Genomic DNA, 13,700 nt, shown 5'->3' on the forward strand with positions numbered 1-13,700 from the left:
AAAATAATGTTGAATAATAAGGCAGCTGCGTTAGCGATGCATATGGCAGTCGCGCCGCATGGTCAAATGGAAAACTGTGTCAGTGTGAACAGTTGTTGCGTTTACGTCACAAATTACGCTGTTCGGTATACAAGCAATCGTACTACTAGGTTCAAGGGGAGCCGGAATGAGCCGTCTCATTCGTTCTCTATTTATAGGTTCTCGCATCTATTCAGCTGTTCGCTCTCAGTGCAAAAAAGACCGGACTCGCAACAGCGTCTCCCGTCACTTCCTCGCGGCCGAGGAAACCGCGGCCGATCTCGTGTGGTCAGGCGGCCATCATCTGGAGCAAATCAAATGAGTTGACGTAAACTAATGAGTTTAGTGCAATTACGCGCAATCGGCGCACGCGAACTTATGCAACATAGTTTTCGACATCAAACGCTCGGTTTACAGCATGATGTTCAGCAAACTGGTTACAGTGTGCGAAAGTGATCGGTCGTCTCAAATGATAATATAGTATTCCGCATTGTTATTTGTGAGTGAAAAACAAAATTGACATTGGTGCTATTTCAGTGTGAATGCCGGTGGATTGTTACGTCTGGCACGATGCCAGCATATAGGAACAGCTGACTGTAAACAAACAAATTAGCCGCGAACGACAATAATGATGCATGTACCAAATATTTCAGTTCGGCCGTACCGCAAATTATGTCTGGAGGAGATATGACAAAAATATTTCGGAGATGGCCGAAAAAGGAGACTCCAGCGATAGCGAAAGCCCCATAATAGACGACAACATAATACGAATTCAATTGAGAAAGCCTTGCCAAAGGAAATGGGAGCTGCGGACGCGAAATCACTCCCCAGGGATAAAATTCCCGACAATACAACTTTTTGATTGCGATGGAAACCTTCTCGTTGAAACAAATGACGACAACATATCTATAAAAAGTTCTGATTTCGATGAGCGTGGCTTAAAAACGAGCCAGTCGCTGCGGGATTTTAAACATTTTATCGGCAAAAATGCGGTTAAAAAACGCAATTCTATTTCAGGTGCCAAAGTTTACACTCGTGTTTACAGAAGTGCGTCGTTAAAAGATGATTCCGCAGACGTTGGTGCTAAAAGTTACGTCATACGAGACGGTACCAGTGTGGTAAACATTCCAAGCAAACTCACATTAAACAACAACTTAACTAATTTGCAAGCAAACAGTCTTGAGACAACCCCCTTTGAGTCTGAATGTTTTAGTGATATAAGCAGTTATAAAAGTTCTGACAATGAAAATCACGAGAAGGTGAAGCGTCCATGTGAAACAAATAACCGTGCGGTATGCCAAAACGGTGCGATCTCAAATCTCAGTTCGGATCATTCATCTATATCTTCGTTGAGCGCGGCGAATCAATCAGCAAATGTTGTGTCATCGGATAAAGAAAATGAAGTGCGCGATGTCGGTTTACATAAATCTCGATCATTCAACGGCAGTGCGTTGAGAGATGGGAGTGATACTGTGGTTACATTATCCCGTTCGAAGTCCGGAGTGACGTACAAACCCCCGCACAACAAGGTATCTTTCCTCAACACTTACTTAAAAAGCTTACCCGCTAGAATGAACTCTAATCCGGATTGGTTTACTTTGCACCGGCGAACAATTGAGGATCGGGAGAGCTCCCGAACTGCGAGACGGCAGGAATTGCCTAATATCTCTTTCGCAAAAATCCGTCGCTGTAAAACTGGCGATAACACCTCGGACAATGAATTCATTAATATTCCAACGGACTTTGCCGCAGACTGTGAAATGAAAAAGCGCTTGAAAATGTATAGACGTGGCCTATCGGAGATCGAGCAGCGGCAACGAAATTCGAGTTTATTTACGAAAAAACGGAGACATTCAGTGAGTGGCCTGATGAGGGCAGGCCTCACTTCGTCCTCGGAAAGTGTGGACGAAGCCGACGTAGTACTTAACCGTCTGAAGAGGAGGATACTCAAGAACAAGCTAAGAGAGAAAAGACGGAGCCTCGGCGAGAAATTTCAATTCAGTGAGTATCGTTTTACTTATTTGACGGAAAATTGATAATCAAAAGAAAACATTATTAGCTGTTTTATCTTTAGTGTTTATTGTTATTATATTTCGTCGTTTCTACAGCGCGGCGGCAGCATATCAAACTATCTGTCCTTTTTGTTGCAATAGTATTTATTTATTACACCTACACATCCTATTTGATACGCCGTCGTCGTCCATTAACCCTACGCGCTTCAGCGGGACAGTCCATGATGGACTGTCCATCCCAAAAAAAAAGTCCATTAAAGATAATTATTGACAAAAAAATATAAATCAGCACATTTTAATTGACAATAGAATTTTTAACATTTTTGTCTAATGTCAATGATTTCTAAGTCTGAAATTGTGTCTTTAATCAAAAAGTCTTTGGTTTAACTTTAGAAAATCATATAATAAGCTATACAATCACCATCCCAGATTGGAAAGTCTTACCCTTTTTACTCACCCGATATCTTGATGTCTCGGTACCTACAATCACAGACGAACATGTTGAAAGCTCTGCAGCATTGAATTACAGGAAAAATCCCTTTTCTCACGGACTACGGATACCTTTACAAAATCCTTCCCGGCCCTCACTATATTTGCGTTAATACGCGTGGAGGTGTATCTCACTATATCGCAAATGGGCCGAAATAGAACGTCATAAATTTTCGGTTTTACGTCTGTGCCATATTTATTTTCGGCACCGAAAATATAAAAGTGAAATAACTGAAAGGACGCTTTTTGGTGTAATGGATTAGCATGCGTGTATTTCGAGTAAAGGCATTTGGTGTATTGCAAAACTCGTATGAAATATAAAACTCCTTAATTTTTCACATTTCGTACGACTATCTGAATTTATTATACAGAAATAAATATTTGACTTATATTATTAGTTGATGATGATGTTTCAACCAGATGACTCAATCGAAAATTTCATCTGGATTCATATGTGTTACATAAGTTTACGTATTTAATTAATGAATCAACTCTCTGTTAATGAAGCACTCGATAATATTCTCATAAAATGTTTTAACAGAACGCTAGCATTCAGTTTCATAAACACTTTTAAGACCAGGAACGCCATCTGTATCGTCATAGAGAAAACATTAAGTTGCGATGCCTCTCGTACCTTGAACCCGTTCTACAACAACCTTCGCTGCAGAACTGAGCAGCGCCCCCTTTACGACGCTCTCGGAATTACCTCGGTGAAGCCACTTTTGCTTTCGTCTCTACTAGGAGTTTGGAGATCAGTGCCACAGTGGTGCGAGTCGCGGGAAAAACGGAACCAAAGATTTTGTTAAGTTTTGTAAGATAGCGTTTGCATCGACAAAAAGAGTAGTCGTATGTCTGAATTGGCATAGCGCTAGAATTTCTATTTTATCGACAGAGTTTTTTTAATCACTCACACCACAATTTTTATGGTGTGAGTTGTACGTGTGGACATCACCAATTTATTGACATTACATCTTACTATTTGTGAAAAAACTTTTCTTCATTAATCTGACCTTTTTTAAACGACCAAGTAGGTACATAGACTTGGGGCACAATATGGACTAAAGGTTTATGGGAAAAACCTTATTTCCCCATTTAACTATCTATTTTTGTAACATCTTTAAGCAAAATACACAAGTAAATTGTAATTTGGTGCCAAATAAAAAAGTCTTTTCTTTCTTTACACGTGAAGTCGCGGCACGAAGTTACTGTGGAAAAATTCAATAACTTCTAGTTTAGTATTAATTCTGTGGTTGGTTTAGTTCACAACTTACTCAACTGCTTTGAGGAAACTGCAATATTAAATTCTTAATTAAGACTTGCAATAATAATTGTTAATTAATTAATAGGTAATGAAGCATCAATTACCAAGTCAATCAATATTAAGCTATCAAGTTGTATCGATTGTTATAAAAATGTAGATAAAAGAAATTATTTTATTATTAAGTAAAACAAGTTCTTATTCTCGTAAGATGTGTTGCTAGATAATCTACCTACTCAGCCTTGATCTCACTTAAGGTTATTTGAGTGCATTGCCTCAGAGATGTTTGTGTGAAATTTTATAATCCACACTTGAAAGTATTTAAATTGGTACAAAATAATCCAGTATTAATATTATAACATTTCATTCACAACTATTTATGGAAAAGGACGATACTCGTTCCAAAAAAGTGATGATATTATTGCAAGCTATATTTGGAATTTGGAACACGCTCTAAAATAATAAAATAAGATTTATAGAATTTGTCGGCCGTTTGGTGTAGTGGTTCAGAACGGACTACTATGCCGAGAGGTCCCGGGTTCGATTCCCGGCCGGGCAGAAATTGACGGGTCTGGGTGTTTTCTATGTATTGTGTACGTATTAACAAAAAAAAGTATTTAAGTATGTTTATATCAGTTGGTTAGTACCCATAGTACAAGATTTGCTTAGTTTAGGGCTAGCGGCGCAGTGTAAAATGTCCAAGGATATTTGTAAAAAAAAGATGAGTTTCTAGTTGACAATTTTGTAGAATGTTTTAGTCTTCAGACGATACTCGTATTATGTTGTCCTAAAGGGGTTCATGAGCAGGCTTTATTTGGAAAGTGTATAAGTGCACTGGAAAGGGTCTACCTACATACTATAAAGAATTGGAAATCCATCAATCCATCCAGGGACCATTGCTCGTCGCAGTTTCTGACGGACAAGGGAACTTTAAACATAAACTTCACGAATCCAAACTAGTTCCGTCTCTTTTTTGTGACTGTTCCACTTCTTCTTCTTTTCGTGTTGTCAACAAACCTACAGTGTCAGCCCAAAACTCCTCCACAATAGTAGCGTTGTCAGCAGCACTCATTAAATTCTCCTGCGTGTAGTTGCTCGGGCACTCAGGGCACGACATTATGTGCTTCATCGGCTGGGAAACAAAACCGCACCTGCACTTCATGTTTGAGCCATCCAAGAATCCCCACCTGACCAGATTGTCCTTACTACGGCCAACCTGCGTCCGAAGTCTATTAAATACTGTTCCACTGTTGCCTTCAAGCAAATCCTGGCTACACAGGAGTTGCAGTGGTGGGAACGAGAGTTGGAAATAGTCTCGTTTAATAAAGAATTTGACTAGTTGCGTAGAAATAATTAAAGCTATTCGTAAAACGATAAAAAAGTGATTCCGAAAACTCTTCGCACCAGTAACCGACATAAATGTAGTATAAGCAGCTGCGTATATTAGTCATGCCACGTGCCCCAGATCGCTCCTCCAATTTATCGCCGTTGTCTAGTGTATCGACGTCAGTGAAATATTAAATGCAATAAAAATTTACTCCCCCAGTTCACTGAGATGGATCAACGTCGTAAAAATGAAGATACAATCGGCTAGATCGGATATGTGGATAAGTTTCAATTTTCTTGTAGCTTTCCAAGTCCTTTATGTGTTTAGATAGACTAAAGCGTTGTGCAAGTTCTATTATTATTATAGACTATTATTATTGATAGATTCGTGATTATCTTGAAATGTTTCAGCAGCTTCTTAGATTTACAATAATATCATTGCCAAATGCAATTTTTAAACGTAAACCGTAACAAAAGTCTTCCTCTAGAAGCAACAAATAGCTTCATCTGCTGGTTTTTGCATCCAGTGGCAATTTGTTTCCCACTAGTAGGTACTAGCTTCCTTTTAACAACTGGAATTATTTACTAGTTATTTTTCATTTTGAGAGGCTAGATTTGGGTTCTGGAAACCACAACTCCATCCAAACGATAACATTGTCAAATAATATTTTAAGTAAAAGTGGTAACGTTTTCTAAGTTCCTGCCTTACCCAAAACATTACTTACAGACGCGTATTTACAACAATTAATTTATCAGAATTCAATTAGGTACATCTTGGTTCCTCAGCAAAAGTAAATGATCTCACTCGAAATGCCTCAAAGAATTTCGTCCAAAACATCGCGAGAGTTCACTGAGAACTTTTTGCATGTGATTCCATAAATCTAAGTAATGACTTCCTTTCTTCGTACACCCTCGAAGGCCAAATCCGAGAAAAAAGTAACTTTCTCGCAAAACGCGCGGAATCTGGCAACCAGCCAGCATCTGCAGCTTACAGCTTATCTGCACTTTTGCACATCCCAACTTTACAATAACGCTCCATGTTACGGTTTTGTTCAACTTTTATCTGCGAACTTTAACTGTAATCATAAATCGTGTTAATCCGAAGTCAAGGCCGCTGGATTCCGCAATTCGCCCGTATTATGTAAGGCGATTGCGATCGGTCGCGCGAGAATCGCTGTCAAAGTCGCTCGGTTTCTTTAAAACTTGTTGGAGATGGAGATTGTTGTGCGACCGGTCTTGCTGCGTTCGTAATAAGAGCTACCGCTACCGGACACAAAGCGGAAGGATCGTTCGTAAACCACGATGGCTTGGTACAAGTACGCGTGGTCAAGTTTGAGACATTCCTTTTGGTATCGGAGCGGTTCAAAAACAGAAACACATGATTCGCTGGGTGCGCACTGGCGCGGGCGGCGCGCGCATGTCAATATCCTCCCACCCCAGCGACGCCGCCATGACGCTACTCCTTTTGTGACGGGACGGCTAAGTGCATAAGTCTGCTTTTGTTCTTTTTTTATTTGCGAGAAGTCGTGTTCGGATAGTGGATAAGTAAGATTCTGTGTTCGGAATTAAAATCCAAAATTGTTTTTCTTAAGTTTTGCAATTTTTCTGTGGAGTTAAATTTTATTTTAATTTGTGCAATCTTGAAAAAAATTAAATTAAATACTTTATTAAAAAATAAAATAACTTTTTTAACGTTGTACGATTACATCGAACATTGCAGCGTCAACGCTTTAGATTAAGTAGGCGCTTGCTTATATGTTAATTGCTAATTATTTTTAGTTTAGTTCACGTTCAATTTTCACTGTGTGCACACATCAATAATAAACCTATCAAGCTTCATCAAGTGTTTTCCTGTTCACTATCAAGATAAATGTATGAGTTAACAAGGACTCATACATTTAATGGTCCTTCGAGCATTAATTATTGGTGTTCTTTGTGGTTTTTGTGTGGTTGCGAATCGGCTCAACTGGCCTCCCGGAAGAGGGTCTCACCGGTTGAGTTGAGAAGGCGCATAAGACCATACGAGGACTACGGGAACGCTAATAAACTGAACAAGCAGTACCTACAAGAAACACCGCTGCAACAAGAGGCGCTACAAGACCATTCATCAGCTATCAAGAGCTAACTTACAAGTTTTTGCTATCAAGAGCATCTCTATCAAGAAACAAGTGAATTCTACTGCTATCAAGAGCAACCAACAAGAAATCAAGTTCATCAAGCCGACACGAACGTTGAAACTCACATATCAAGGTATCAAGACAAGAAAAACAGGAACCAACAAGCTCTATCAAGTTTTCAATTAATCAAGTTACAAATTCTCATCAAGCTTCCGAAGTGAACAAGCACCATGGAAGAATTCAAATCGCTACTTCAAAACCAACAACAAGTAGTCACGGGAATAGAGACTTTGCTATCTAATTTCAAGAAAGATGGCAAAGATCGGAAAACTCCGGACTACATCAAAAGAAAACTAGAAACTCTAGAACTTTATTGGAGAGAATTCGAAGTGACGCATAACAAGTTGTGCCAATACGAAATGGAAGACTGTGATTATTTTGTTGAAAATCATTACGAAACCGCGAAAAACCTGTATCATGAAGCCAAGACAAAAATCCAACAAGCTGCAGGTCATCTCTTGAAGCCGGCCACCCTACTCTCCAGTCCATCAACCGCGTCGACCTCTAACCTGAAACCTCCCTCGCCAGTGGTATTCATCCCACCACCGCGAGCCGAAACAACACCGAAACCAGAGTTTAAACAACAAGGTAACAACAGCAAGCTGGACGAAATGATGCGGAAACAACACAGCAACTTTAAAGCTCTCGGTCGCACATTATCAAACATCAATTTGACCAATACCTCGGAGAAATGGGAGTTCGAGGACGTCCTTAAAAACCTGGAAGCACGCTGGTCAGCAATCGACACACTACACTGGGAGCTCGACAGCATTTTTAACGGAGAAAATGAAGAGTATGAGTCAAGATTTACAAGATATGAAGACAACTATCAAAAGGCCAAGAAACAAATAAACAGCATGTTATGGAGTACCACTCACAGAGAGAAAATGACACCACACCTAGACATCCCCGAGTTCCACGGTAGTTACCAGCAATGGACATCATTTAAAGACTTGTTTACTGAGGCTATACACGTCAATCCGTGCTTATCAAATGCACAAAAAATGCAATTTTTGAAAAGCAAGATTAGAGGAGAACCCGAACGACTCATACAACATCTTCCAATTTCATCAGACAATTATATCACGTGTTGGGAAATATTAAACCATCGCTATAACAACAAGAAATTGATATTCTCAACTCATATGAACACAATAATGAATTTACCTATTCTACAACAAGCCACATCAAATCAGGTCAAGCGCATACATGACGTAACGACGGAATGTCTAAATGGAATTAAAAACCTAGGTGTAAACATAAACACCTGGGACCCCATGCTCGTACACATATTGTCATTGAAACTTGACCCCGAAACTCACAATGAATACATGGCATCGTTGAAAGAACCCAGAGAGCTCCCGTCACTCAAGGACTTTTTGGAATTTCTGGAAATCAAGTTTACAACGATGGAATCATCAAGACGCAAACAAGATAACACTCAGCCGAAAAATAACTACAATACAAACAATCAATACAAACCACAACTCGTCAAATCATTCAACAAGCATCCTTCAGGCCGATTTCAACAAGGAAATCGCGTACTAAGTTGTCCTGTCTGCAAAAGCGATCATGGCATCTATTTTTGTACAAGATTCAGAGAGATGGACCCTTCATCTCAACGGCAAACAATCGATAGGCTGAACTTCTGCTCGAACTGCCTTTACAAACACGACGGCAAACCATGTCAGTCTACTCGAAGATGCAGAGAATGTAATGGGTACCATAATACTCTATTACATAACGCATATTCCAACCGAAATACCACAAACACTAGAACAAGTAACGTCACCAATACCGCGCGGCAATGTACGTCATCAACTGAAGTATTACTTGCCACAGCCTTGGTCAACATTGAAGCTGCGGATGGAGTTCAACACACCTTGCGCGCTCTTATCGACCAAGGATCTCAAGTGTCATTGATCACCGAGAGAGCAGCTCAACAATTAAAACTACAAAGAGAAAAATGCACAGGAATTATAACAGGAATCGGATCAAACAACACGAATTGCAAAGGAGCTATAAACATTACCTGCAGCGCATTAAGTGGAAGTTATTCATTTAACACTCAAGCATTTATTATGAATAACTTAACAAGAAGTTTACCTAACTCTACATTGGAGAAGCCAACATGGGACTTCTTAGATGAAATCGAATTAGCTGATCCTTATTTCTACAAGAGTACCCCGATTGACCTACTTCTTGGAGCCGAAGTATACGCAAACATTTTGCTGGAACGAATACATAGAGGTGACTCTACCACGCCCATCGCACAAGAAACAAGACTTGGATGGATACTGTGTGGCAAAGTACCAAGCCTACAGTGCAATGTGACTTTAGTAAACCTGGAAGAAATACAAAAATTCTGGGAGCTGGAAGACATTAATGAAAACTCAAATTATTCAAAGGAAGACGAAGAATGCATAAAATTCTACAAGGCCACAACAACAAGGTTGAGGGATGGCAAATATCAAGTCAGGCTTCCCCTTAAATCAAACATTGGCAGTGAATTGGGTCAGTCAAAAAGCAAGGCGATTGCACAATTTCAACACTTGGAACGGAAATTTACGAAACACAATTTGCTGGCAGAGCAATACCGAGCCTTCATTCACGAATACCTAGCATTAGGACACATGACACGATCACGTGGTAACAAGGCCCGTGAATGTTACTTACCGCACCACTGCGTCACGCGTGACGATTCAACTACAACATCATTGAGAGTCGTGTTCAACGCGTCAGCCAAAACTTGTAATGGCACGTCACTGAATGATTTCATGTACAAAGGCCCAAATCTACAGAAAGACCTTATGGCTCTCATAATTCAGTGGAGGCAGTATCAAGTTGCATTCATAGCTGACATAGAGAAGATGTTTCGTCAGCTATGGGTCCATCCCGACGACCAACCTCTGCAAAAGATCGTATGGAGGGACTCACCACAACAACTTTTAAGAGAATACCAATTAACAACTGTCACGTATGGCACCAAGGCCGCCCCTTTCCTCGCAATGATGTCACTGAAACAGCTGGCAAATGACGAGAGAAATAAACACCCCGAAGCAGCACAAGTAGTAGAAAGCTGCTTTTACATGGATGACCTACTTTTTGGGACCGACACTGTAACATCAGCCAAACAAATACAAAATGAATTAATTCAACTACTCAAGTCAGGAGGATTCAACTTAAGAAAATGGAGATCAAACAACTCGGAAATATTACAAGACACCATCAAGGGTGACACGGAACATGCCGATTATAACTTCAACATACCAGAGTCAACTAAAACACTTGGCCTCATTTGGGATCCGGTTCAAGATGTATTTACTTTCAACTCAAAAATTGATATTAATGATGCCGACTGTACTTGCATCACGAAAAGAATGCTTCTCTCCGAAATATCAAAATTATTCGACCCCCTGGGCTGGCTCACACCTATTTCAACACTACTGAAATTAATCTTTCAAGATGTCTGGAATGAAAAAATACAATGGGATGACAGGATTCCTGAAAATATTTACAAAATATGGATTAAAATAAAGCAAGAGTTGAAATACCTAAATTATTTCAAAATACCACGATGGTACGGAACTGTGTCGCAATCAGAGATTGAATTACACGGCTTTTGCGATGCATCGCAAAAAGCGTACGCCTGTGTAATTTACTGTAAAACAAAAATTAACGGAAATAACAAAATCATATTGGTTGCTGGGAAATCAAAATTAGTCCCAGTTAACAAGAAACCCTCTCTACCAAGATTGGAGCTAACTGGAGCTGTATTACTAACTAAACTAATGGAGAAAGTAAAGCAGTGTTTGGCTGACCACAATATCAAGATGTACGGTTGGACCGACTCTACAGCTGTTCTGGGGTGGATTCAAGGTGAACCTGAACGCTGGAAAGTATTTGTAGCCAACAGGGTGCGACAAATTACTCAAGTCATGCCGTCATCGTGCTGGCGGTACGTGAAGTCGTCAGACAACCCCGCCGACTGCGCTAGTCGAGGACTCACACCATCGCTACTTAAAGATCAAGCTTTATGGTGGCACGGACCAACATGGCTGTCTGAGTTCAAGGCTGAAGAAAATACTTCGCACACGTACCAAACAGAAGAAGATGTCAAGATCAAACAGGTCCATACTGCACAGAACTCAACCAAGTCAAGCTCAGTGATCGATGAGTTGTTAAACAAGTACAGCTCTCTCACAAAAGCGGTTCACGTACTAGCATGGGTACGGCGCTTTATAACAAAGAAACAAGATCGAGAAGTTCAACCCTACCTCACTGTGACTGAAATTAAACAAACTACCAATTCAATCGTGAAACACGTTCAAGCAAGTGAATTTGGACAAGAGTTAATTGACCTCAAAATGAAAAAACAGATTTCTACGAAAAGCAAGATTTTGAACTTAAACCCGCTTCTCGACGAATTTGGCATCATACGCGTCGGAGGCAGACTGGAACACGCCAACATCGACTGGGAAACGAAACATCCCATTATTTTACCCCACAACCACCGATTCACACAATTAATAATATCGCACGCCCACGTGTCAACATACCACGGCGGCGCACGTGTTACGCAATCATTCATAAGGCGTAATTTCTGGGTCATCGGTGGAAACAACGCTGCTAAAAAAGAAATACGTCACTGTGTTATATGCAAAAAACACAGCCCTGCTAAACATCAACAACTAATGGGAGACCTTCCACCAGCCAGGATAACTCCATCACGCCCTTTCATGCATACGGGGGTAGACTTCACCGGCCACGTATTTATAAAGGTCAACAAGGGCCGCGGTATCAAGACCACCAAAGCATACGTGGCTGTGTTCGTCTGCATGGTGACTAAAGCCGTGCACCTGGAGCTGGTGTCCGACATGACAACGTCTTCATTTATAGCGGCAATACGAAGAATGGCCGCCCGCCGGGGAGCGCCGGGTCACATGTACAGTGACAACGGTCGCAACTTCCTTGGCGCCAATCGTGTCCTGCAATCAGAATATCAAGAAATCATGCAAGCTATGGGAGATGAGTTCAAGGCTGAGTTAGCTGATATGCAAATAACCTGGCATTTCAATGCGCCCGCATGGCCCTCAGCCGGTGGCTTGTGGGAGGCAGCTGTAAAAAGCTTCAAATTTCATCTGAAAAGAGTCATCGGAGAGCAAAAATTAACCTTCGAAGAGTTTACTACGCTGCTTACGCAAATCGAAGGCTGTCTCAACTCAAGACCGCTGTGTCCTCTTACCGAAGACCCTGAGGACTTGGACTACCTAACACCTGCCCACTTTCTGACAGGAGGGCCCACTCTCAACCTTATCGAAACTGAAAAGGATCACAGAACGCGCTGGTTTCTTACTCAAAAGATCACACAAGATCTATGGAAGAGATGGCGTTACGAATATTTGGTTCAACTTGCTGCCAGGAGCAAGTGGCGACAACCCCAACGCAACCTTGAAGTGAATGACGTCGTACTGATCCACGACGGCAACCTACCACCAGGCAAGTGGAGTATGGGTAGAGTTACCGAATTGCATCAAGGCAAAGACGGCTATGTTCGTGTCGTCTCATTAAAAACCAAGAATGGTTTAATCAAGAGGCCAATCGTAAAAGTTTCGCGTTTATTAGAAAACGAAGACAAGCCCTCAGAAACAAATCAAGAGAAAACTCGTCAAACAAGTGACACAAGCAAGAGCCCAAAACCCAAGTTAAGCTTCACATCAGTAGTGACAGCCCTGTTACTATTTCTTTCAATTGTGACTACTTCTCAAGCCGACGTCAATATCACCAAATTCAGAAACAATCAACACATATATTTCGACAAAATCTCCGACATGATGTTGATAAGAAATGAATGGAAGATAATTGTCTATTACAATATGGAACCTTATTGGCAGGGAATAAAGGTGTTAGACGATTACCTACAATCACTCAAGGCGACATGTGATACGATACGCGAACAATCGCACTGTGACGCGGTGTTACTCCAGTTACGTCACGGATTATCGGAACTTGAATACTACAATCATATGTTACTTAGTCAACATAAAAGCTCGCAACCTGCGAGACAGCGTCGGCGCCGAGGTCTTATCGACGGCATTGGATACGTCGCCAACAGCTTATTCGGCGTATTAGACGAGAGGTTCGCCGAGCAATATCGAAAGGACATAACTTTACTTCGCAAGAACCAAAACCACATAGCGTCGTTATGGAAAAATCAGACAACCGTCATTGAAGCCGAGTATAACGTTTTAAAACGTACTGAAGCTACCATGAATTTACAACACAAGGCGATCAATCTTCACATGAATGAGTTGGAGAAAGCCTGGAACCAATTCAAGGATGAAATGACTAAAAGCAAGGTCATTGAAGGTTTCAACACAGGAGCCATAATATCAAACAATATGTTAAACGGTCTCAAAA

General features: G+C 40.8%; 1 protein-coding gene across 1 annotated transcript in view; it reads left to right on the top strand.

Moving 5' to 3' along the window:
• The first annotated feature begins 244 nt into the window (after positions 1–244).
• LOC135072826 (uncharacterized) overlaps positions 245–13,700 on the top strand; it is a 112,464-nt gene continuing 99,008 nt past the window's right edge. Inside the window, exon 1 of the mRNA XM_063966865.1 lies at positions 245–2,019. Coding sequence (XP_063822935.1) covers positions 654–2,019 — 1,366 coding nt within the window. The 5' untranslated portion in view covers positions 245–653. The remainder of the gene's footprint in view (positions 2,020–13,700) is intronic.

This window comes from Ostrinia nubilalis, chromosome 6, assembly GCF_963855985.1.
Source record: "Ostrinia nubilalis chromosome 6, ilOstNubi1.1, whole genome shotgun sequence".
In the NCBI taxonomy this organism is placed as follows: Eukaryota; Metazoa; Arthropoda; class Insecta; order Lepidoptera; family Crambidae; genus Ostrinia; species Ostrinia nubilalis.